Source organism: Epinephelus lanceolatus, chromosome 12 (genome assembly GCF_041903045.1).
Source record: "Epinephelus lanceolatus isolate andai-2023 chromosome 12, ASM4190304v1, whole genome shotgun sequence".
Classification (NCBI taxonomy): Eukaryota; Metazoa; Chordata; class Actinopteri; order Perciformes; family Serranidae; genus Epinephelus; species Epinephelus lanceolatus.
The window spans coordinates 28,001,415-28,028,476 of NC_135745.1; the positions used below are offsets into that span (position 1 = coordinate 28,001,415).

The 27,062-nt window shown below is 42.4% G+C and overlaps 2 protein-coding genes and 1 long non-coding RNA gene across 4 annotated transcripts; 2 read left to right on the top strand and 1 right to left on the bottom strand.

Annotated features, from left to right (window-relative positions):
- Positions 1-713: 713 nt before the first annotated feature.
- gfi1aa (growth factor independent 1A transcription repressor a) lies at positions 714-4,784 on the bottom strand. 2 transcript variants are annotated; one of them, XM_033651502.2, is made up of 7 exons: positions 4,648-4,784; positions 3,318-3,521; positions 2,968-3,171; positions 1,920-2,323; positions 1,548-1,685; positions 1,190-1,355; positions 714-1,070 (listed from the first exon to the last, which is right to left on the bottom strand). In XM_033651502.2, exons 2-7 carry the CDS (start codon positions 3,427-3,429, stop codon positions 892-894), a joined length of 1,203 nt encoding a protein of 400 aa, XP_033507393.1. In that variant the 5' UTR covers positions 3,430-3,521; positions 4,648-4,784; the 3' UTR covers positions 714-891. The 2 variants fall into 2 exon arrangements, with proteins under 2 accessions (XP_033507393.1, XP_033507391.1); XM_033651500.2 differs by lacking the exon at positions 4,648-4,784 and having other exon boundaries at positions 3,318-4,359.
- On the top strand, positions 1,007-15,058 carry LOC144465097 (uncharacterized). The gene is made up of 3 exons (XR_013492446.1): positions 1,007-1,136; positions 1,249-1,373; positions 14,579-15,058. It is a non-coding gene; the product is annotated as an uncharacterized LOC144465097 (long non-coding RNA).
- A 4,554-nt stretch (positions 15,059-19,612) lies between these two features.
- rpl5a (ribosomal protein L5a) lies at positions 19,613-23,779 on the top strand. The gene is made up of 8 exons (XM_033651504.2): positions 19,613-19,746; positions 20,105-20,174; positions 20,288-20,403; positions 20,484-20,618; positions 20,800-21,002; positions 21,414-21,591; positions 23,245-23,333; positions 23,619-23,779. Exons 1-8 carry the CDS (start codon positions 19,744-19,746, stop codon positions 23,719-23,721), a joined length of 897 nt encoding a protein of 298 aa, XP_033507395.1. The 5' UTR covers positions 19,613-19,743; the 3' UTR covers positions 23,722-23,779.
- The last annotated feature ends 3,283 nt before the right edge of the window (positions 23,780-27,062 follow it).

Genomic DNA, 27,062 nt, shown 5'->3' on the forward strand with positions numbered 1-27,062 from the left:
ATCCTTGAAGTTTTAGGGCAGTGGATGTTTAAATAAATCACACCCAGCTTTTCCAAGTGAAAACGCCATGTGGACACGCTGCTTATTGCCGAGCCGGAGGAGCTGCTGCTGCCATAAAAGTGACGTTATTTCTCCAGACTTCCTTCACACGGAGCTTTATGGCACCATAATGTCATTTGTTATATGGGTAAGTTATCAATGCGTGTGTCTGAAGATGTTTGGTTTTGACCAGGTGGCGCGCGCAACGAAACGTTTTTTTCTTTTTAATAGTGGAGATGTAACTTTGACCCTGTCATGTAGATTGGGGACGTGATTGATGGGCCTGCGTGGCTCCACACAGCTTCTCGTTTTTCACAACGTACCTACAATCAATGGACAGAGGCAGAGAGGGGGTTTTAAAATGTTTTTAAGTGTGTAATATTGTGGATTAAAACTTAAGATTCTAAATGTTGGGAAATGTTTTCTTATGTTGGAAATAATTAAATGTAGAACGACTGAAATAAATTAAAGACTTGTCAATTCCTAACTGAAAAAACGGACTGAGCTACAAAAGTTAATATTCAATCCCTGACTAAACTGACTGAATGGAAAAGGCAAGATTTATTGAATCTGGCCTTTAAAAATGATCATTGATTTAAAAAAGAATTCTTGAAAATGCAGCTTAGGAAGCTTTGGAAACTGCTTTTTAATATAAATAATAAAGTAAAAACACACCCGATAAATAAACTTTTATTTCCGTAAAATCAACCAGAATATCTCAGGCTAAATAATTAACTACATTGAACAATGACAGGGCAATGCAACAAACAAAAAATAAAATAAAACACGACCATATAAATAGTCAGAGTACATTCAAAGTGCAGGATTTCATGCCAAAGCATCGAAGTCTGCTCATTTGAGTCCGTGCTGCGTCTCCTTGTGCCTCCTCAGGTCCACTTTCCTCTGGAAACCTTTCCCGCACAGGTCACAGCCGAAAGGTTTGAAGCCCGTGTGTTTCCTGCTGTGCGTGATGAGGTTGGAGCTTTGACTGAAGGCCTTCCCGCACACCTGGCACTTGTGCGGCTTCTCACCTGCAGCAGTGACGACATTACACAGTTGGGAATGACAGCGTGTGGCATTTTTACGCATGACGCACGGTGAGGCGTTATAAAAAGTGGCTGTTTTTTTATTAGTGTGTGCTGTGTCTCACCTGTGTGGATGAATGTGTGTTTTTTCATGTCTGACTTTTGGTGGAATCTCTTCCCGCAGTACTGGCACGGATAAGGCCGCGTGTCCGAGTGGATGAGTAGATGCGTGGACAGCGTGGAGGAGCGCTTGAAGCTTTTGCCGCAGATTTTACAGCTGAAGCTCCTCTCCTGTAAAACATGTTAAAGGTCAGTGTGGGAGGCCTCAAATATGGGATGTAACTGCAGATATACAGTAAAGGTCAGACTGTTTAAAGGCATTGTGGTGGCAGAAACGCGACCCGGGGCCTTTGCGTCCAGGATGTGGGCCTTTGAGTTAATAAAGCAGCTTGTGCGATAGTCTATTTCCAGTTAGAGGCCTACCTGTGAGTGAACCGCTCTGTGCTGATCCAGGCTCACTGCATGCCCGAAGGTTTTCCCGCAGATCCCGCACTCAAACGGCCGCGTCCCGCTGTGTGATCGCCGCACATGAACCTCCAACCCGTGAGGCGTGGAGAACACCTTTGGAAGAATAGACCGATGACATTTTTACTTCATCAAACTACTGAGGAGAAAAAATATATATATATATTGCTCTCATTGCCACACAGTTTATGTATGAAATGACATTTAAATTAAACTTGAACATAAGAATATAGTGGACATATAAAGTCAAAATCATTTGTAGCATCTCAGCATAGTCACAAACATCCTGACTGTTATGGTTTCCGTCATGTCATGCCTCAGTAAACGCACCTTGCAGCATTTAATGCACTTATAGGATCCGTTTGACTCGATGTTGGAGCAGATGAAGTCATTTTCAGACTTGATTTCCGCACCGCGCGGCTTCTGCTTTAAATCCACATACAGCTCGTCTCCATCCCGCATCCTGCAGATCTGGTGGGCCGTTGAAGAAAAGTCCTGGTAGCATCCGGCTACCGGGCCCCGCTGTGCGTAATGCGGCTCAGCGCCGCCGTCCTCTGCACCGTAGATGCTGCCAGGGGAGTGAGGCTCCCTGTGGCCCTGGAGGTGGCGATGGTACGGCCCCTGGACCAGATGCCTCAGCTCGGAGCCGGAGTACGCCGTCCAGGAGTAAGGGAAGAGCGGGATGTTGAAGTGGTGGTTGTCCTCCGCCGCTGGAGTGGAGCATTTCTCTGAATCTGGAGGTTAATGTGGATCCACTATAAGTGTGTATTCTTACTGATGAGTGTTAAATGCAGCTCATGGCGTGGCTTAAGATTTGATCATTTGAAAATTGTGTTGGGCCTCACTGGAAATGCTACATGACGTGCGTAAAAGTAACTTTAGATAAAAATAAACTCCTAAATGCCCGCATTAAAATGTTACCCCTTATATAAATAGATGTGTGTATACAATTAGTACAATGACTGATGATTGACAAGATCTTCAAACATATATTTCAGTGAAATAAATTCTTAAAGATTAAAAAGTGGGCCTGTCAATAACCAATAACTTATTTCAGGATGTCCATATGTTGACTCCAGATAAGTGACGATTTATGTGCTTTATCTTTGTTCTACGTCAACATAATCAAACCTATAACACCAGTACGTACTGTACGTGTTAACAGTGCTGAAAATGCTCAAAGGCTTTTACGCACTAAAACTAATATAGATTTGTGGCAACTGTTGAAAACTTAAAATCTAAACACACATGAGCTCACTGGTTTAATATCACCCTGACAGTTCAAATAAACCAGACACTAACAAACTTTTCTGTGTCTTTTAATGCTTCTTTGAAACTTCTAAAAACAACTATAGAAAAAGTCTGAATGAAAACACACCTGGTGAGGAGGAGGGAGACGGGGGACGCCAGAAATCACAGTCTGAGGACCGGTCACACACGCTGCCTCCGCAGCTCAGCGGGGAGCTGGAGGACAGAGACCCCGGGGACAGCAGCCTGGACCCGGGGGACAGCCTGTCAGCGCCGGCGCTCACGTCCTCCTTCGGCTCCAAGTTGTTCTCAAACTCCGCGTGAGATTTGGTCTCTAATGACAGCAGAGGAGGGCAATGGAACTGACTGACTGTACAACTTGAGTGTATTTGTAAATAGAGGAAATTCTATTATGATGATGTGAAGAATCGCTTTTTCAGACAACCATGTTCGTGCGTAATTACGCACAAGCGAACCTACCTGCGCACACGTGAGATAGAATAGTGTCCAGTCTGCTGTAGTCATCGTCCAGGTACCGGGGCTGGTGGTAGCTGTGGGCCCGTTTACTCTTCACCAGGAACGACCTCGGCATGTTTTTAATCTCCTTCAAGTCGGTGCTGCTCAGGTCTGAAATCTTTCGCTCCACTTGACTCCGCTCCTCTCCACGCTGCTCTGACTTTATCTCTGGACAGATTGGAACACTATTGGTTGACAGGCGAAACAGCGTTGGGATTTTTGGCAGGCTATTACGCATGCGCAGGGAGGCCGTATCGTTTACCAGGTGTCGCGGGGCAGGTGGCCAAAAGTGGGACCACAGTTGCCCCTGAAGCTGTCCCGGCAGATATGTGATTGGAGAGGACGTATTGTGTGTCTTTAATGGTATAGCTGTAAATGTGACAGAGGCTGAATCACATAAGAGGAAGTTTACAGGGCTGTTTTGAAAGAGTTAGACGGAAGCTAAATCTTTATTATGTGTTATTAGTATTTTTAAATAAGAAAACCTTAAATTATTCCTGAGATTTTATTCATTTATACGGATAAAGAGGTTTTTTTCTTCTATATATCAATTTCTAGTCGGTGTTCCGACTGTTTTAACATCGCAAGCAATTAAAATAAATTAACACCGAGATTGGATTTGCGCGTCTGCATGCTTGAGATTCACATTACGCGCGTAAAATCCAAATTAATTGAAAATACTATTTGAAAACAGGTCATTTGGAGTCTCATAAAGCAAGATGATTCAAAAACTGGTAACAATATAAGTTGTGATGAGACATATAATGTGGATCCATGCAGGCAGAGCAGGTTGTGATGGATAATGACCTATTTGTTTGACTGGTTGTAAAGTGATCCTGTTAATGAGACGCGCACGGCCGCTCTGCACAACAGCCTGCTGGTGGGGAGCCGAAGTATCCCTTTACAGTTACACTGCTTCAGCTTACCCGCACTGACTCCAGCCTTATTGTTTTACATCATTAAAGCCCCTTCCCGGCCCATACTGCGGCTCCAATTAGGCTGTCCACTGAAAGAAATACAGGACAGGATACACAAGCGCCAAGTGGAATATTAAAAACATGATAAACTGAGCCACCATGTAGGAAAAAGTTTTGAGCAGTAATCTGTGAGGCTCAAATCATAGCGAAGATTTGGGCTCTGTTCAAGGTCGGACCAAAGCAAAGCGGTCGCCTATCAATTTTTTCCTCCGATGTGGGAACAGAGTTTGTTTGATGCAGCTGCAACAAGTTTAGAGACCTGCAAGCAAAGCGCAGATAGCCGAGGCATACAGCTGAAACACATGGCCCATACTCACACACAGCAGCACTGACACTGCAGGTACTCTATCCCAGCTTTGAGGACAAGTCCTGAACTCTGTCTACATTCAGTCTGAATGTCAGTCACAGGCTGCAGAGAGACACCACAAAAACCCTCTGCTTCTCACACTGTGACACACACACACTCTCTCACGCACACTCAGTCTAACCCCTCCCTCTCTCATGAAATTAATTTCCATGTTAGTCAGCCATGACAGTCAAACAAAAACACTGATTCATGTTTTGATAAATCCACCGGTGCCATAATCTTTAGACATTTGCATTGTACAAAAATAAATCAGTTCTTTCAGAGTTGATTTCCCTTTCGTTATCACAAGCTTTACAGCTCACAATGAAAGACAGATCTGAAAGAAATGACTCTTTATTTGTGTAATTATAACACAGACTCTCTCATTTCTTTAACTTCTTTAACTTTAGACCATTTCATGTCTGTCACTGGCATTTTTCCTCCTCTGTCAGGCCAACAGTTTCATTAAAAGTTGGATTTTGAAGTGTTTAACTTGCTGGAAAGGGTTTAACAGAGAACTCAGTCTACTGAATTTAACCACACGAGATCTAATTCTCACCTCCCCTCCCACTAATTAGCAGAGAGCAATGGCTTCTCACACGAGCACATAACATCAGACATCACTTCTCCTGTTATATTAGCAGAATATGAGACAAAGTTTATGTCAGATTATTTATAAAACGTGGCAACAAATGCAACATTTTCCCTTGATGCTCAGTCACAACTCATGAAAGACTTTCAACCAGATACTTACTTAAAAGCTTTTAGTTAAAAACACTCGAAACAAGCTTAGTTTGAAATTCAGCTGCTCACTGACTGAGTATTCTCATCAGACACTGTGACAGAGTCGCAGAGAAGGACAGTGTCGATGTGACAAAGTTTAAACTCAGAGTTACACACTGACTCAGAACAGGAAACCAAACGCAGAGTCGAGAAGACGCTATCAGTGTTGCCACAGCCTCTTGTCTCTGTGTAACCTTCACCCCACCACCTCTTCCCCCACTGGCCTTGATTCTCGCTCTTTTAGTCTTACAGCAAATATGTGATTGAAATAGAAGCCCAATTGCAGTGATCACAGCCAGGGGTGAGAGGAGGAAGAGGAGGAGGAGGAGGAGGAGGAGGGGAAAGGAGGAGGGGGGGTCTTGTATTTTTGCTTTGCTTTTCGCAGCAGCGCTTGTCTACCTTGTCAAAGGTGCGGACCACAGTCGCGGGGTTAAATAAAGACTTGTGCTGGTGAGCCATGAGGTTATTTTCTCAAGCTCAACCTTGGGGCCCTTTTGGCCCTCGCGAGGATAGACAGAGGCTGCGGGGACTCCTCGGAGTTTTAAATATACCTGAGGCTGCAGCTTTCACACCACATGTGTGTGAATGTTGACAAGAGGAGCAGAGTGCACGGCAGCTTGTCAAAATGTTGACTTGATTTGGACTCTGTGCAGTCTAACGAAAATGGAAGGAGTCTCTGTCTGCATGTCTGTCTGTCCTTTGATTTTCTGGACAACCATTCATCCGACTGATGTTGAACTTGGCGGGTGTGTTGCTCAGGGCCCGAGGAAGTTTAGTATCAGCTCTTCAGATCTACAAGACATGTTTATTAGTAGTGATAGGGGACCCCTGCTCAATAAACTTATGAACAGCACGTTGGGTACAGCTTGCTCTCCACCACTAGTTGCAGAACATTCAAGAGCAGATGAAGAAAGAGAGATTGAAGATGTTACACTTGAGCAAAGTCAAACATTTCAAACATCAGTGAGTGTCCTTTTGTTCCTGGAAAAAGCCAGATGTTGACTTAACTGAAGCCATAAATTGTGTGAACTTTTGCATCCAAATGACATGTATACTCCAGCATTGCTAGGGGATGCAACTATGTCATGGCAGGTGTATTGCTCAGGACTCAAGGAAGCGTAGCGTCGAGTGTGAATTTGTTTGGAAAAAGGAGTTCTTGATAAAGTTGCAAGTAGTAACACCAGCCCAGTTGCCAGAAGAAAATACTGGCATGCGTTTTATAAGTATCATATCAGCGTTTCTAAAGTGATGTAGCTCTGATTACATGTATATGATCTGACTTTGTCATCGGGAAGTGGAGCGAATAGTGGATAGCAAGTCATCTCGGCAAGATGCCTGCCAAGCTCAGGCACTGCGGACTAGTGTTTGAGACAAAAACACAACAACACTGGTGGTTTTTTAGCGAGACATCACTGTGTTTCAAGCAGCTTTGTAGTCACCAAATGTCTGTTTTTTAGCAACCCATTGCTGTGTTTCCACTGGGGATAGTGCCACAAAGAGCGGTTTATTTCACTGAGACATTGATGTGTTTCCTGGCGGGTTAGTCCCATGAAAAGCGGTTGTTTTTTACAAAGTCAGTGCATTTCTAGTGGGGATTGATTGATTTCTGGAAGACGATAAGACAGTAATCCTAAGGATGACATGCTAAAGTAAAATACTTACTTCCAGCATGGTCCTTGGTGTTTTTGTACCACCAAAACTGGGCACCAACTAACAACCCAACCAACCAACCAACCAACCAAAACATGATCTTTTCCTGACCATAACCAAATGTTTTTGTGTCTAAACATAACCACAAGGTAACAGCACTGTCCATAATAACACACATATGTAACCTTTTTGAGGTTTGCAGAAACATACAGTGCTGATGTTTATTCTGCCAATTGGGTTGAAGAATACCAGAGGCCAAGCAAGTGCCCCATTCCAAACAGGTACATTTTCAACAGACGTGTACTAGTAACATTTGCTCAAAGGTGGCCACTGTGGCTCCATGTGACAATTAGGGGATAATGATGCAAAGGGCTGGGCAATATTTTGATATTAATATTGGAGGGTGGGGCCTCCCTAGTGTAGTGGTTAGAGCACTCGTCTCCCATGCGGAAGGTCCAGCGTTCGAATCCTGCTGGGATTGACGTCAGAAAAGGTATGTGGTTGCAAGAGCTTCCCACCGCCAAATCAAACAGGATCAGATTCCTTAAGGTGGCTTCAGCATAAGCCCTCAGGATAAGAGAGTAACTCCAGAATCTGAGGGTCAGGGTTCCCGATTCCAACCAGGGTGGGGGAGCCCTTCTGTGCAGAAGTTTGCATGTTCTCCCCGAGTCAGCATGGGTTTTCTCTGGGTACTCCAGCTTCCTCCCACAGTCCAAAGACATGCAGGTTAATTGGTGACTCTAAATTGTCCGTAGGTGTGAATGTGAGTGTGAATGGTTGTCTGTCTCTATGTGTCAGCCCTGTGATAGTCTGGTGACCTGTCCAGGGTGTACCCTGCCTCTCGCCCAATGTCAGCTGGGATAGGCTCCACCCCCCTGAGACCCCCAGCAGGATAAGCGGTTATGGAAAATGAATGAATGAATGTGACATTAGACTAGACATGGTCTTAGATTTTGGATATCCCGACATCACAACTGTTGTAACTGTTGTAACTGTTCTAGCGTTAGGTCATTTGTCTTTACCAGCTTAGTCATTATATCCACATTGCAGAAATCCCATTGTGTTAATATTTTACCAACAGCCAACTCTACAGTATCATCGTAATATCGATATCTAGATATTTGGTCAAAAATACCTTGATGTTTGATTTTCTCCATATTGCCCAGCACTAATGTAAACACTGGCACAAGTAAGAAAATCATCAAGTCAGTGAGCTGGCTCACTGATTCTGATATCGAGCTAAAGTTTGCTAACATAAGCTAATGTTAGCATCCATATACGATTGGTCATAGCAGGCCAGATAACACCGTTGCAGCAAAACTCCTGAGTGTACTGAGTCAAGCAAAAGTGCATCTAAATCCTCATGCAAATTTTAATTTATATGAGACATAAAGTTATTGTCTTCTTACACACAAATTCTCACTTTAAGTCAGACTGCTGCTGATAAGTGAAACTAAAACAGATTTTTTTCTGGTGGATGGAAAGTCATTCAGTTGACTTTTCTGCAGTTGTGCACATCCAGACTTCAGAGAATAATTTAAATCAGTGATCTTTTTAGTCGTACATACTCACACAAAGCAGATTTTACTCAGTGCACTGTGTGAAATGGATTCATGCCATAATAGCTTATTGTGGCTAAACTGACTTTCCCTGGTTTATGTCTCTGTTTAGTCCCAGGCTCTCAGTCTGAGCGTTCACCTCTGCACCTCCACTCTGCTGTGGCATCTCAGTGGAAACCACATCATGCTATCTCATCCCCTCACAGGTTCCTTTGGCTCCAGAGCTCTAACCACAGTGTAACAACCCCTGCCTCCCCTCTTTGAAACTATCTCCGTCCCTTCCCCTCCAGCTACAATCTGAGTTCACTCCTTTGCTTCAGTTTGAGCTGCAGGCCGCCTGCTTCTCTGCCAGCGGCTGTCCGAGTCTTGTCGAGGCCTCAGCTGGCCCCAACTGCAGCCACCAGATAGGGACTGAGTGTGAACACAATGAATGATTTACTGGACGCCACTGACCGCAAGACAGTTCTTGTTTCACACAGGAGGTCCGCAGATGACTTGTTTTTCTCGCCTGTACTCTCACTTTAAATCTTGTCGTCCTGCAGCAGTAGGACAGCTTCTGTTTGTGATACTGTACATTGATATTGATATTCATTTGCTACTTGTTAGGATAATTAGTTTGATTGGACTGTTGCCAGGGTCAGCATGGCTGCAGTTTCTAAGAAAAAATCCTTGACAGTGTGACGAATACGGAAGAAACACTAAACAGAAACTCTCACGTCACTAAACAGATGCTTGGATTTATGCTGTAAACACCCCACAAATCACCTCCCCTCATCCATCACTGTGATCAGCAGCTCCCCTTGTTTGCAACCAGCCTGTTTCTGGTTGTAAATTTCTCCCCCCAAACACTGAGAATCTCATCATTGGGATGTTGGTGTGTGGATGTGGAGAAACCTGCTCGGTGCTTCCTGGTCATTGTGTGTCTGTGGAGGTGAGGCAGCCATTTGAAAGGTCAGAGTTCAACAACAGAGTCAAGCTTAAATAAGCCTGCAGCTCATGTCTTTGTGCATTTATTTACCTCCGTTGATGAGTGTTTTTAGTCACTTCTTATAGCTTTTGCACTGCTTTTAATATGTGATATATACCCCGTCTTGGTTATTCATTACATTTTGAAAATATTTCCACCCTGAATGAAATTTCTCCCCAGTGTCTGCACTGCTACAAGTGTGTCTTTTAGCTGATGCTCTCAAATCTGCGGTCTGTCACTTGGATGTATTTTCACACACAAAACGCCTCTCTGTAAAAACTCGATCGGGTGGAGAAAAAAAGGCAGGGCTTTCACACGGCTACTTCATCTTTGCACTGTCTCTGCCGTTCCTAAAATATGCTGTCTGGTGTTAAAGTTAGCAGAACTCGGTTTAGTTTCAGCAGAACTGATTTGGCTTTTGCTCAGTGTGTGTCACTGTATGTCATCCAAGACTGAGAACTTTATCGATGTTATTCCACTCTGAAAATATGTGGCAGGTTAACGAGGTGTGTTCAAGATGTGATCACACCTGTTTTGTCTTTGTCATTAAGGACTCTGGGAAAAAGTGGCTGCTGAATTTCACAACGTCTCTGCATGAACATAAATGTAATCAGTGGTGAGAAAAAGAGGCAGGAAAGACAACAGTGTGTTGCTCGTCAACAAAGCACAGTTTTCTTATCTGTGGTGTGCCTGTTAACACATTTGTTCATGTGTGACTTTCTGCAAGTCATCTCTAGTCCACTATAACCTCAGAGTCATCTTCTTTCAATTCTATTTTGTGACTTTTAGGATGGAAACATGAGCATGCTGCACACAAAACAGTTACTGACATCAGCACAGGAGGCAGAGAGCTAAATTTCAAAACGTATGACGGGAAAGTGAAGCTCAAATTAAGCTCAGGAGATGACCATTTAAAGTGCACTATTAGTACTACCCCTTTGTCCGCCTACCACACCCTCCGCCCCCAGTGTGAACCTTTATTAACTGCTGACCACTGCTGCAGACGGATGACTGGACAGTTGCATCTCGTCGTTGTGAAATCAGTTCTGCAGAAACACAGCTTGAGTGGCTGCGAGAAAGCTGTCCACAAGAGTGACTTTGAATTTTCTTATCTAACACTAAGAACATCTGCACAGAGAGTGACTGTGAGGGATATTATCTATCTCTGCTCGAACGGAAAAGCAGAAGATCCTGGTTCCTTTTTCTTGAGTTGATGTAGATAGAGCTCACAGATAGACTCACACTGAATTACTGGTTCATCCAATGACAGTTTTTGGGAAAGGATTTTTTTTTTCCAGACAACAAAACATGTCAAATGGACCGTTGACCTTTTTTTCTTTTTATAAGAGACTTAAAGCACTGAATTGTTTAAGTGTCAATGAGGTGCAGCTAACATTTAGTTCTACGCAGATAAAACGTATGTATCTTATCACACATATTTCAAGTCTGAACTTCTGACTCTATCACTATCATCCTGAGAAAATCACTAGCTTTAAAATAAGAGATGACATATCCTTAATTTACTCAGATAGCCTGAACTTTTTTTACTGGCTCTTTACTTGAGTAATTCAATTTAGGCAACCTAATTTTCAGAACTACATTTATCTGCTTCTGAGAGTTCGATGAAATGATTGCTACCACTCTCATGTCTGTGCAGTAAATACAAAGCTACACCCAGCAACCACTTAGCCACTTAGCATAGCTTAGCATAAAGACTAGAAATAGCTAGCATGGCTCTGAACAAAGCTAACAAAATCAGCCTACCAGCACCTCTAGATCTCACCAATTATTACATTATAGTTTGTTTGTTTACTTCATATGTAAACTGAGGTGTTAAAACCACAAGTTGAGGTTTTACTGAGGTCTGCTTCTCCTCCCCTTTAAAGGAATATCTGACATTTTGGGACATTTTGTAGGCTACAGTAGCTAGCTAAGGCTGCAACTAACAGGAATTTTCTTTGTTGAATAATCTGTCAATTATTTCCTTGATTTAGCAATTAGTTGCTTGGTTTATGAAATGTCAAAAAATTATGAAAAATGTCAATCAGGGTTTCCCAAAGCCCAAGATGATGCCCTCAAATGTCTTGTTTTGTCCACAACCCTAAAATATTCAGTTTACTGTCATAGAAGAGGAAAGAAACTAGAAAATAGGCGCTTTTAAGAGGCTATCAGAGAAAAATTCTTTAAACAGATGTATCGATTATCAAATTAGTTGGTGATTAATGTAAGATAACAGTGGTAGATCAAGATTATAAGCCAAGCGGGAGAAACACTTCTGTGCATGTTTAGTGGGCTGCATACTGCGGAAATAAACCTGGAAGCTAGGAACTTCTTATGGCATATGCGTCAGGAACCTAAAGCAGGATTTATACTTCTGCGTCGAGTTAATGCCATAACCACTATGTCTGCGTTGACATAGAGCCCATGCCGTACCCTACGCCGTAGGCTGACGTGCACCTCCCCAGAAATGTAACTTCACTACTCTGACCCTTCATATGGGTAGAGGAAATCTCCACTAGTCATTAGGCTAATTTATACAATGTAAAATGCCATAGGCTTGTGCTAACAACGTTAGCATGTTGTATTTGTTTTGAAAATGTATTTAGTGTAAGACAGTTATCTTGTTGGTGAACCGTGTGAGCTGTAAGAAGTGCGCTGGGCTTTGATACCAATTTTCGTAGTGGCCAAACAGTGGAATTATAGTCTCTATATACAGACTCTACATTCAGTGAATGTAGAGTCTGTAGGCAAACCCCGGAGATCTTGCCTCCGGAAGAAGAGCGGAAGAGCCCTGGTTTCCGGTTGTAGGCTGTTTGTAGTCCGCGTGATATTGACCAATCACGTTTGAGCCGGCTGCAGTTGTTGCCAGGTTAAACGCTCTGTGCGGTGAACTAACGAGGAGGAACATAATTGGCGTCACTGTAGACTCTGAATACATCGCAATGGTTCACCATATTTACTATACTTACTATATAAATGGAAGTCGGAATCGGAAATTCGCCTCCTCAAACCAGAATGCCAAAAAATCCGGGGTCTGCCCCCAGAGGCTGTATCGCCGTCTGCCGGAAGTCAGACGCCGAATACAACCGATGGGTTCTGAGAATGGTGGAATTACAACTCCTGAGTCCATCATGTGATGCCACTGGGCCCAAAAAGACTTTTTCCCATAGACTTACATTGGGAAAGAGACGTCTGTAAATCAGTAGATATGAGCAGAATGACTCGTTTTACTATCAAGATTTAAACCATTCAGTCGGCGAACATTTGGAAAGTCTACAAGAGCTGCAACATTAAATCATTTTGTCCCCACTTAAGTTAAGGGAGCACTCAACAGGAGGTAGCCGGCTTGGCCTGTGGAAGGCTCTAGTGCACTTGCTCTATGGGCCCAATGATGCAGAAGCACCACCGATCATCCAGGCAATTTCATACCGTGGAAATAGATCTTTTTTGGTCTCATGTGGCACTGACCAACTTTCATGGGAATGAACTGGGTCCAACCTTTAACGCTTTACCCAGGTTTCTTAATACATTCTTGGTATGTGCCAGGTGAGCAATTCTCATTGGACTGAATAGGCGCCATCTTGGGGCCCATTATCTAGTTATTATTATACATCTAGGCTCTAACAGTACCCAAATAAGAAGCTACAGTTAGCAAATGGTTCGTGGTTAGTAGATAGTTTAGCTTCCTACCTGTCCAGCACATAACCGTCTGATATAATACCACAAATTGTCATCTTAAACATTTAGTTCATTAGTTAAACAAGATAAAAAGTGTTAGAGGTCCAGTGTGTAGGATTTAGAGGCATCTATTGGCAGAAATGGAATACAATATTCATAGATATATTTTCATTAGTTTATAATCACCTGAAAATAAGAATTGTTGTATTTTCGCCACCTCACAGTGAGCTGTTTATATTTACACGTGGAGCGGGTCCTCTTCCAGGGAGTCTGCCATGTTGTTCTACAGTAGCCCAGAACAGACAAACCAAACACTGGCTCTAGATAGGGCTATTTACCACTGAAATTATCCTACAAGCTTGGCACATTTGAGAAGTTTCAGTTGGTTGCATCACCGCTAGATGCCACTAAAACCTACACACTAGACCTTTAATGAGTGAGCTTTAGATGTGCTGTGGTGGAGCTGTTTTCCTGTTTTCAGGCTTTATGTTACGCTAAGCTAATCATGTCCTAGGTTTAGCTTAATATTTAGCTTGCAGACATGAGAGTGGTGTCAGTCTTCTCATCCAACTCTTGAGCAGATAAGTATTCATTCATTCATCTTCTAACCGCTTCATCCTCTTGAGGGTCGCGGGGGGGTGGAGCCTATCCCAGCTGACATCGGGCGAGGGGCAGGGTACACCCTGGACAGGTTGCCAGACTATCGCAGGGCTGACACATAGAGACAAAAAACCATTCACGCTCACATTCACACCTATGGACAATTTAGAGTTACCAATTAACCTGCATGTCTTTGGACTGTGGGAGGAAGCCGGAGTGCCCGGAGAGAACCCACGCTGACACAGGAAGAACATGCAAACTCCGCACAGAAGGGCTCCCACGCCTAGGATCGAACCGGCAACCCTCTTGCTGTGAGGCGAGAGTGCTAACCACCACATCACCGTGCCGCCCCAGCAGATAAGTATATTTCCCAAAATTCCCAACTTTACAATCTCTTCTTCTACCACTGTTTGAAGTGAAATAACATCAGCTATTTAATTTAATCTGGATTTGCCCATACTTGTTCGCAGCCTAACATAAAAATAACTTTATTTAAATAGTACTTTTCTGAACAAAGTTACAAGGTGTTTTACAATGAAAGTACAGAAAATGAAAGAAGACCAGAGAAAATAATGGGATATAATAATTTTTCACAGTGCAGATGAATGAGGCAGAAAATCCAGTTGCTCTGCTTTGATTTTGTTTCATGTGCCTCCTGCCATCAGGTGTTGAGTTTCTGGAAATTCTCTTCGTCTGTTCCTGATATCAGGACTCTTATCTGTGAGGTGTGGATACGTTCCTGTCCCCGTCCATGAGCACCGGTACCTCGAGAGTAATGCTGAGCCCTTTGAATGACACTGCCAGATGACACTCACCGCTCATTAATCACAGCAGAGTTCAGTAGGTGGATTATGGCAACACTACTCTGGTGTTTGGAAATAGGTGGATCCATGGTGTGAGAGTCATCTTAATTTACTGTTGTTGTTACTCATGTCACTCTTACTAACAGCTGCTGAATGTCAGCACAGATGGGATGTGTCGTCAGCAAAAGTTACGCTCATATATCATGGCACTTGTCCAGATTGTGCAGAAATGTGTGACCGTGTCATATTGTACCTTTCCACCCAATTATTCTGTTTATACACTTTGACATTACTGCCAATGTTGAGCAAAATGCCTAATCTGACTTGTACCAATTACACCGTCAACACTAGTCTGGAAAAGGTGTTTCATCATAAAAGTTATAAAAGTTATTAAAGTGTTTTCAGGTGGTTTTATTGTTGTCACAAAGACAACTGCATCGCTTTCCATTTTACTCAGAGTGTAGACATGACCACAGTTTCCACAGTTACTTTGGTTGCTGTGCCATGAATATAGTAACTGCATAAAACTTTCATTGATGCTCTACATTAACTTGGAAAAGCTACTAATAGTTACCGGGAAAAGCAAAAGCACTGTCCTCCTCCTATTTGGGTTGTGCAATGCCTGACACATTTCCTTTGTGCTCCCCAGTGGCTGGCAGAACTGTGCAGTGAAAGTGAGGGATATGGGGAACCAGTCTAAACACTGATGATGTCATTATTTTATAGCCGAAATGCAGAAAAGCAGAAATGCCTTCTTTTGGCATTGCATATTTCTGCACATTTTTCAGCTATAATATCCAGTTTGAAATATTTGTCAAAAAAAATCTAATGTAATGGGTTACATTACTTTGATCGAAGAATTTTAATAGTTACATTACTTATTACATTTTAACAGGGTAACTAATAATGTGTATTAATGAATGAATGAATGAATGAACTGTATTTATATAGCACCTGTCATGCACAGAATGCAGCATAAAGTGCTTTACAATTCAGCGGCAGAGACCAACAGCAAAGAAATGAAATAATACAATTATACAACACTCATTCAAGGAGAATGAGAAGAATAAATTAATGAATCAATCAATTAATTTATCAAATTGTTTTAAAAAATACATATTAAAATATTGAAACCAATAACTGCTAGTTATAGGCTATATTAAAAAGATACGTTTTGAGTCATTGTTTAAAACCGTCCACTGAGCCAGCAGTCTAATATTTAAATGCAGGGTGTTCCATATTTTTGGGCGTTTTAGTTAAAAGAAGCATCCACAGAGGTTTTTGTAGTTAGGGACAGTTAAAAGAGCAGCTGTGGAGGTGTGATGCCATTAAGAGCCTTAAAAACCAATAGAAGGACTTTAAAATCAATTCTAAAAGATACTGGGAGCCAGTGTAGGTTACGTGAAACAGGAGTTATGTGGTCTCTCTTTTTAGTTTTTGTTAAAACCCTGGCAGCAGCATTCTGAATGGTCTGTAGTTTTGTAATGGCAGTTTTAGGTAGGCCAGTGTATAGGGTGTTAGAGTAGTCAAGACGACTGGAAACAGAAGCATGAACAAGCTTCTCAGCATCTTGCTGGCTCAGTAGAGGTCGTACCTTAGCTATATTGCGTAAATGACAATAGTTGTTGTTAATTAATCAAAATGAGCTTTAAAATTGAGATCACAATCAAAAATGACACCAAGGTTTCTTACTTGAGGTCATGCCTGAGTGTCCAGGTGACCAGATGATTTTTTGGGCCAGCTAGGAGGCTCTCAGTCGTATCTTCATCTGAGTAAGTTCTGGCTCATCTATTCATTGACGGCTGACAAACAGTCAGTTAGATTAGACAAAGTATTCTGGTCATCTGGCTGTACAGACACATACCGCTGTGTGTCATCAACATAGCTGTGGAAACATACACCAAACTGAAGGATGATGGATCCCAATGGCAACATGTAAATTGGAAACAGTAAATGTCCCAGGACACTGCCTTGGGCTACACCATAGTGTAACCTATTGCATTTCAGAAGTACCTTTCCCAACACTCTCTACAGTTTTGCATTCATACAGGATAACCTGTTAAATAAAAAATAATAAAATACACAAATAAACAAGGTTCATTCCATAGCTGCTCTTCGTATCTTCTGGTTACAGAGATGTAAATCTTTTAAATTTCTATTTTTCTGTAAGGGTTTCTTGTCCATGTTGGCTTAAAGGTTGAGGGTTCATTAAAGGTTCATTTTTGACCTTGTATTCTCATTCCTAACTCATCACATATCACCACTTTGTCAGTGGACTTTCACGTCTACATGTTACTCACATATACTTCTGTTGTCATAGGAAATGTACAGTTTCTGCTCTTCACATACACACAGTATTTTTTAAAATGTTGGTACAACACCACATATTTAACAACATATTTAAGAGAAAGGATGACATGCAACAAGGGGCCGCAGGCCACCAGGCACACCTTGTTTGTTTAATTGTGCATCAAATTCACGTGGTTAGGTTCAGAAAAAAACATAGTTTGGCTCAACATTCACATGAGAAACAAACACCAGCCTCCTGGGTAAAAGTCCGGTGTTGCTGGACCCATCCACCACCCCTTCAACTGTCCTATAGGGAATCCTAGGTCAGGGGTGTGAAACTCTTTTTAGTTGATGGGCCAAATACAGTCCGATTCAATCACAGGTGGGCTCAACCAGTAAAACCATTGCATAATATCCTATAAATACAGTTTCAACAGTATTCCTCAGTCTTTCCACATCCAGTCAGTCAACTACTCATTGTTATTACATACGCATTTTTCTATACATTTCCACTCCTGTGTAGTAATCCTGGCGTCACCACACCAAACTTAAGTCTTTGGCAGTGAGCAACAAGGCTCCATAAATACTGTTTGTAGATAGAAGTCTGATGCAGATTCTTTTGTACTGAAGCTGCTGATCAACAATGGTTTGCACAATGTTCAATATTTTTAAAATATGACCACAGTAAGTATGCATGGCTTTTTCAAAGAACTGTATTCTGGTTGGGGTGGAAAAACCTCTGAGGCAGCATTTTACATGAAGAAAGCTACTTACTGTTTAATTTTACCCTAAAACCTGACACCTCTTAGCCTTCACAAGTACATCAGAGGGCCCGATTGGACCTATTGTTGTCCAATGGCGGTCCAAACTGACACCGCCTGACGGTGAAACATACCGCCATGAAAGGATGCCTCTTTTTCATCACTGTCTGACAAAGAAACCAGTGACCAAGCGGAAGTATTTAACGACTTCCAAATGAGAGCGAGTTGTCTGTTTTACACTTGAGAAGGTTTGATCCTAGTACATGTTGTGGTCCTTACAACCAATGTACTCTTTTAAAATGAATCTGTACATTTGTCTTTTTAAGGAAAAGGACAACCAGCCTATTTGAAGAACATTAAATTACCTAACATGTACAGATACATAACACATCAAAACAGGATTTTTGTGTACCTCAAAATGTTAACTGTTGCTGCCCCAGCAACCTGGCTTCGGAGAAGCAGCTGAAATAAATGGATGGTCATCAGCTAATTCGTAACGTTAAAGTATATATAAAGTTGCCAGGTTGTGGGGGCAGCAGGCCACGCAATCGCTACAGACGTCCCTCTCCCCAGCAACGCTTTCCAGCTCCTCCTGGGCGACCCCAAGCATTCCGAGACCAGATGAGATATGTAATCCCTCCAGCGTGTCCTGGGTCTGCCTCAGGGCCTCCTACCAGTGGGACATGCCTCAAACACCTCCAATGGGAGTTGCCCAGGAGGCATCCTGATCAGATGCCTGAACCACCTCAACTGACCCCTTTCGATGCAAAGGAGCAGTGGCTCTACTCTGAGCTCCCTTCAGATGTCCGAGCTCCTCACCCTATCTCTAAGGCTGAACCCAGCCACCCCAGGGAGGAAACTCATTTCGGTTGCTTGTATCCGTGATCTCATTCTTTCGGTCACTACCTAGAGTTCATGACCTTATCAGTATGTAATTCCTTTATTCTCCATGTTGACATAGTTTTAAACTAGCCCATGAACTCCAACAGCTTAATCAAATTCCTCAAATTCAGTTACGGCTTTTGGTTTTGGTGTGACACCCTACGATTTTCAGTGGCCCCATCTGGCTACCCCTACAAAAAATTCTAGGGGCGCCACTGAATTCAAGAAACCAGTTATCTGTTAAAAAACAATGATGCTTTTGAAATGTCCAAATCTATGATAAATTTTGATTTTAATATCGTTTTTGAGCTGTAGCTGTGCAGCCCTGGACCCCTGCAAACATCAGGATAAAGTGAGAGATGAATATTCATGAGCACTGATACTAAATCATTATGCCTGTCCAGGAGGATCTTTACTGAAGCAATGTCACTACATATGGATCCAAGTACACACAACCACACTAACAGAGGTCAAAGGTGCTTGAGTCCATATTTTTAAGTCTTGAGGGTTTTATAAACTCTATACCGGACATTATAACTTAGGATTGTATAAATACACATACAAGGTTTCAACAAGTGGACTGTGAAATCCAGTTACTATCTTAAGCAAGATAGAAACATGAGATGACATCCAGGACTCCTGTGCGTAGGTGGACAGACAGCTCAGACAGAAATCTTTCTCAGAATCTGATTCAGATGTCAAATATTGTGACCTCTTTCTCTCTCTGGATTTAAAATCCACCCAGTCAGAGATTTCATCACTTAGACCTTTCCAGCCCAAATCATCATCGTTAGCTGGATTTCCCAACAGATGGATGAGACATCAACAGAGCTGAACTCACAAAATATCACAGAGTGTCAGGTTGTCTGAGAATCAAGTTTTATGTTGTGAATCAGTGTTTCAGAAGAAGAGTAAACCTCTGCTGGCTGTGTCTGTGTCGCTGCTGCCCCCTGTCGGTTCATGTGTATCACCCTCCGGAGCAGCAGGGGGCGCTGCTTGCTGCTACACGTCCGGCAGCGGAAGTCTCAAAGTCAACCTTCCGCTATCAAGAGACATATCTGATTCCGGGAGGAAGCAGTGCTAAATCCCCACAAAATGGTGAGTTAAATGAATAGAAACACAACCAGAGCAGACAGACCGGTTGTGTATAGATGTGTTCGACGGTTTAAAAGTGTTTCCGGCGGTTTGACGGTGAGATGATGGCGGATGTTTGCGGCTGTTCGGTCGCACTCCGCCGGTGAGCTCCAGCGTGGCGCCTCCATGGCTGACGAAACCTCAGCTGACCTACATACACAGCTCTCACACCAAACTTTTAATAACTTATTTAAGTATTTTTATGTGACATTGTGAACACAGTGACGCTTAAAACAGCTGACATGTTTTTATGGTGTGTTTTTATGCTACTTTTCCGGTTATAGCTGACATGGTGACATCTTGACTCTGCTTTTTCTCTCAGGGTTTTGTCAAAGTGGTGAAGAACAAGGCCTACTTCAAGAGATATGAAGTCAAATTCAGGAGAAGAAGAGGTGACATAATATTCTCTAACTTCAAATCCCTGGTTGTGAGCTTTCACCATAAAGCTATGCTCCTTTTAAATGTATAAGTGCTTCAGTAACCATTAACTCTTGTGTCTCTACAGAGGGAAAAACTGACTTCTTTGCCCGCAAGCGCCTGGTCGTGCAGGACAAGAACAAGTACAACACACCCAAGTACCGCATGATCGTCAGGTTCTCCAACAGAGACATCTGCTGCCAGGTAAGTGACTAAAAGTGAGCCACCTGTTGTCACATATTGAAAACAACCTCACTCAACCGTGCCCCTGTTTTCTCCTCCAGATTGCCTATGCAAAGATCGAAGGAGACCAGATCGTGTGTGCTGCGTACTCTCACGAGCTGCCCAAATATGGCATCACCGTAGGCCTTACCAACTACGCTGCAGCCTACTGCACTGGGCTGCTGCTGGCTCGCCGGGTAAGATCACTCACGCAGGAAGTTGCAGATGTCAGCACATGAGTAGACAGTGAGATTTGTGCAGACGTAGCAGTCTTGTAGGTCAGATTTGTTGCATCATATTTCAGAATCAGTGAGTGTGGTCATTGTGTTAAGTGTTTTCTCACATCTTCTTTTGTACTGTCCTCCCCTTGTTTTTTAGCTGCTGCACAAGTTTGGCATGGACCAGGTGTACGAGGGCCAGGTGGAGGTGACAGGAGATGAGTTCAACGTGGAGAGCATTGACGGACAGCCGGGTGCCTTCACCTGTTACCTGGATGCAGGCTTGGCCAGAACCACCACAGGGAACAAGGTGTTCGGAGCGCTGAAGGGAGCAGTCGACGGAGGGCTGGCCATCCCTCACAGGTCAGTATGACACGAGAGTAGCGTTCACACTGCAGCATTTTATTTTAAGTCTTGCAGCTTTACCTTTGCACTAGATGTGTGGTTTCAAGTGAAAATTTTCTGTTCCAGTTTGTGGTCACTGGTTCTTCTCTGCTTCTTGATGATGATACAAAGTACGCTGAGCAAAATGTAGTTGGTCCTTCATTTGCATTAGCTGATGTTCACTGTCCTTTCAAGACGGGGCTGAGAGAAGCGAGACAAACCAAAGAAACACCTGCCACTGTGTTACAGCGGCGGAGACTGACTTTTTACAGAATACATTTTTGAGAAGTGCAAAAACTTTGTCAATTGAGAGTTGAAGTGTTTGTAAATGCTAAATCATCTGACTACGTCACTAAACCTAATCTGATCTCTGCTCTTCCTTGTTTCTAGTCTAAAACGTTTCCCCGGTTACGACACAGAGAGCAAAGAGTTCAACGCGGACGTGCATCGGAAACACATCTTGGGCATGAACGTTGCCGACTACATGTCTTACCTGATGGAGGAGGATGAGGAGGCCTACAAGAAACAGTTCTCTCGCTTTATCAAGAACGGAGTCACGGCAGACACAGTAAGATGGAGCTCTTCACCCACAAACGTAGACAACACATGACACTTTGAGGCTGCAGTGACGTGCAACCTTGTCGTCCAATCTTAACCAGATTCGCTTTATATAGAATTCATTTAAGCCAGTATTGTAAACAACGCTGCACTGGGAGTCCAGTGATACATACCCCCTTTTCTAGTGTGATAAAGTAGCCTATAAAGCCCCTTTCATACTGGACAAAGAACCCACCAACACTCCCTAACATCTGGCCTGCCTTCAGGGAGGAAAGGTTACTATCGGCAATGACTCTGTAGTAGTCACAAATATTTATCAGCCCTGGGGGGGTTGTGCCAAATTTTGCCCCTCTTCCTGGTGCGATGCGACGACACACTGCAGTGCTGTATGAACAATAAAATGACATTAACATGGCAGCAACAATCATTTACAGTCGCTGTTGTATGGCGGCTGAGCTCGTCCTCTGCTCCGGAGCATGGAGCACCTGGACCTTACTGTCTGCCCAATTTGTGGACATTTTTCTTTGCTGTTCTTCCTCTCTGAGTTAGCTGCTAACTGCTTCTAGCTGCTTATTAAGGTGGGTCACACGCATGACACGTCCTCAAAGCATCAAATCCGTCCTGTCCTGCCAGCTGTCCCTTTTACAGACATTGATACGGCCCTGTTACTACCTCAGCTGATGGCTGAAAGGTGAGACAACTCTGTCCCCCCTTTCTGCAGTCGTAGCTTTTGGTAAGGCAGAATAATGTAACTTTCCCACCTTGAACAGGCAGTGTAAAGAGGGGCTATGGATTAATATGTTGTTGTTTTTTTGTTAGTTTTTTTTTTTGACGCATAATGCATTCACTGTCAGATAAATTATTTATTTGGCCTGAAATAATAACCTTGTTAATACAGAAAAACAAAAGCTAAATTCTTCAATTCAAGTGAAGGCATTACACTTGAGTAGATGCACGTCACTTGCACGTGATTGGTTCAGAGTTACTTGTTGTCAGGACATCTCAAAATAGACTAACGGATCACAATCTTTGATGTCACAGATATATTGATATTGATGTATAGTTTGCTCAATAAGTAACAGATTCCTGTACAGAAATGTCTAAATTATGTGTGAGGTGATTTAGAAACTGTCTCCATATATCATTTGTCCACCAGAGAGCAGTCACACGCTTATTTAGAAACTGTTAGATGTTAAATACATTTCTCGATCACAGTGCTTTTATTACCAAGTGTAAGGGAGCCTTGCCAGAAATGTTTATACATTTATGTAGAAGCAAACATCAGATTATGTTATTGGGTTTATTTTAACTTTGAAACCTCGATCAGTAAAGCAATTAGTATAGGTTGTATATGTGAACCCACAATGCACTGTCCATAAAACCACTGTGGAGGCCAGCGGTCGAACTTAATGTCTCCACTGCTGCTGCATCATTAGTGCACATTTGCCTGAGCCTTTTGATTTGACTGCTGTTTGCTGGTTCTTCTCTGCTTCTTGATGATGTTACAAAGCACGCTGAGCAAAATGTAGTTGGTCCTTCATTTGCATTAGCTGATGTTCACTGTCCTTTCAAGACGGGGCTGAGAGAAGCGAGACGAATAATCAGGCACAGAGTGAAAAGCTCAAGACGTGGTGGATTGACGTGTGTGTCGTTTTGTTTTCAGGTCGAAGAAATGTACAAAAAAGCACACGCCGCCATCAGAGCGAACCCTGTCCACGAAAAGAAACCCACGAAAGACATCAAGAAGAAGAGGTGGGTTCTTAATTACTTGTTCCTTCTCTAAGCCAGTGATGCTGTTACACATGAGACAGACCTGAGAGTTAATTACCTGGTTCTTGGAGCTAAATTTTGAAGAAGTAACTCTTAAAATACCCACGTCACGTCATTGATACTCTTGGAAAGTAACTATTTAAAGCAAGCTTCCTGTTTTAAGTATCAAAGTGCTTTACTGGTAAACTCCCAGTGCTGAGTGGACAAATGTTTCCCTCTGGTGTGCTGAATGTTAATGGAGCTGTTGTTGTGTTTCTTTCCGGGCAGGTGGAATCGCGCCAAGTTATCTCTGGCACAGAGGAAGGACCGCATCGCCCAGAAAAAAGCCAGCTTCTTACGAGCACAAGAACAAGAAGCAGGCGATGGTTAGGGGCTCGCTGCAAACACACTACACACATCACAGACAAATAAATTTATTGCAAACTCAAGCCTTTGTCTCTCCGGAAATACTTTTTTGAAGAGTTGAGTGGTTGTGTTTACTTTTTTAAAACAAATGTTAAGACCGTGTTTGCTTTTAGTTGTTTAGATAACACCCATGACCAATATTTACAGTGACAGCCTTCAGTCCAAATGACTGAGTCTGATAACGGATCATAGTGTTGAAGAGTACCGAGCCCTTAAAGTCCTATTTATTCAGATTTTATTATTTATTTATATTCTATATTTTTATTTTATTATTATTTTAAATGTATTTATTTTTTCAAATTTTGAGTGCACAAGATGAAAAAAAAAATCACCTTGCAAAAAAAAAAGAAGTATGTTCTTAGGGTCCTGTGTTCTCTTGGTAAAAACTTACATTTTAAGAGATGGGTAAGGGCGAGCTTTGCAGTCCAAATTGTGAAAGAATCAACAGAGATGGCCGTTTCAAATACAGTTAGAACGATAAAAATCTGTTGATTAACTGTAGAGATATCTAAAGTCAAAAAACTGTCTTGTCCATAAATGTGATTGCAGAGGTTTTGGGGAGTGGAACACCAGTAGGCTTCAGGCTGTCGGTGGGTGATTTCACATATTAACCCAGGGAAACAAAAAATGAACATCTAACCTTTGGGAAAAACATTCCTGAGAACATAAAAGGCTGAATCCAAACGTCCACACTTGCAAACTTTGCGAGGGTGTTCCCTGAAGGTCTGCGAGTGCTGAGAGCAGTCCAAGTCCATAATTCATCCAGTCACAAGGGAACCCGTGCAGACTTCCACAGAGCCCGCTCAGGGTTCAGACTTCACTGATTTAATTAAAGTTTATTGCTCTACAGACGAGATGTAGTTCTTCCACTTGCCAACTAAAATAAACTTCTTATGAATGTGTAAAACAATTACTGTATTAAAACATCACTGGAATCATGTAGGCCAGAGATGATATCCAACACCATCATGATAAGACATACCAGGCAATCAAAATGCATTTTATCATTGCAGCCTACTGTATAAAAGCTGTGCAGTGTGATGTCATCTTCACCAAAAAGGTCAGCTGGCCACATTTGGATGTGAAGCAGGACTGACATTGGTTTTTAGTCATTTATAAAACTTTGAAACAGATGCACATTGCATTCTTTTGAACTCTGAACTCCCAATAATCATTGTTCTCCCTCGCAGATTAGGTCACTGCTCCACATTCCTTTAATCAAAACTGAACTTCTAGATGGGGAATAATCTGCATAAGACCTTAAACCTCTGTCCCGCCATTACAACTGTTAAAACGCTTATTTCAGGTCGTTAATTGACTGTAAATGCTTAAAATATAGGCTACATCTACTCTATAGCAACTTTGTTATGTATTTTAACTTTTAGCTGTATGTATGGTTATTTTTATATTTATTTAACCCATATTTAACCAGGTAAGTCCCGTTGAGACTTACCAGCCTGAGCACTAGGAACAGTCTTGAGATCTGAGAGTGTAGCTACAATCAGATCTCTGTTATATCAAAGTACAAATGTACGAAGGGAGTTTACCCAGTATGGCTTGATAAATGAACAAATACCAGTGACTGTTCCACAAGAGGTCAAAGAAGGCCAACCAGCCCTGGAATGAAGTGTACAGTGATGAGTGAGGGCTTTACAGTAGTACAGTGGCTTTGTATGGTTTTATTTCTATTTTAACAGGTTGACATATTGGTTATCTGTTTATTTTAACACAGTTTAAGTTTGCCGATGGTTTATTTGTTGTCTTGTCAGCATCATTGAATATTAGAGTCTCAGTTGATTTCTTGAGTCTTAAATAGAACTCTTGAATGAATTAAATTATAAGCTAAGAAAAATGGGCAAAAACAACAAAAGAACGTCTTCAAATGTCAATAAGACCTAGTTTATTTTGTCATTGTCTGGACCTTATTTACAAAAATGTATGTGTGTGAATGTGTGTATCCTTTAAGCCCATGCATGGCATTTATATCATGTTGTCTGAAGTATCTGATGAGCAGAGGGCATTAAACTTTTGTGAGAAATGTGACAGCAGCATGGGGGGATTACTTAATGAGCCTTCCTGGGCATAGGCTCAGAGGCTCCCTTGGCCTTCACCTGCAAAATATCACTTAAATTATCATGTCCTGACCAAGAAGACACTCAGAATGACCACAACGAGATGCAAAGAGACACTTAAAAACTGCAAAAAGGCAAAACAACCACAAAGAGACACATATAGTCAAAAAAAAGACACAAATTGACCTTAAGAAGCCTGTTTACACCTGGTATAAACATGCGTTTCAGTGATCTGAACAGCCCAGACATCGCTGTTCCCACCTGTGTCTATTGTGTCTCCACTTGTGCTCAGATTTCATGACTGCCTATGCCTCTTAGAAGGTCAAAGGTCCTAGGTCCACACTGTTGTATTGTCCACACTCCCACTAGCATGCTTGCTAGTCAAATTAGCATGTGTTGGTACAACTGGAGATTTTGCTTTCAGCAGAAATCAATGTGTCCTTCCAGAGGGTAAAACGATAGATGTCACACAACATTTTGTCCAACACATCATAAAATGAGCAAGTATTAGACTCCGCCACCCCCATGTCACCAAAACAGCCACCATGGCCAGTATTGATGACATAATACTTGTCGGGGGCTCCTCAGGGCGCATTAGTGTTTATGCTACAAAGGATGTGGTTTTTGTTGCTGAGTCTTTTTTATCCTAAGGCCCAGCTAGGGACTGGCAGTTAGCTCAGGCTATAAATGCTGTGGTGTGTGGCAGTTATGTATGCTACATACTTGTCCCTATACAATAAACATTTAATAAATGTGTCCCAGAGCACCTCAGCGAGTGGTTTGAGGTGGTTGGTGGTTGGTGGTGGTTTACATTGGTATTTTGTGCTGTCCACTTGTCATCGGGTCACTTCAGACAAATGTTAATATCAGGTATAAACAGGCTCCAAGGCCCTGTGTAGACCTGGTGTTAGCTTGCCTTCACTCAAACCGTGCATCCTTGTCAAGAGCGACATTATGGGTGCAGGACATAGTGATTGTTTTGGTGACAGCACGCTAATGTACTTAGGTCAAGTTGGACAAGGAGTTGGGTGACCATCCATCGTTTTGCCCTCTGGAAGGAGACTTGTTGAACTCTGCCAACAGTGATATCTCCAGCTGTACTGACACAACCACTAACAAGACTAGCAAACGAGCTACAAAGCAGTTAACAAAAGTGAGGATGTAATAATAATGTATTAACTGTGCAGTAACAGAATCTGAACACAAGTGGTCAGCTCGAGATGCTTGATAGACA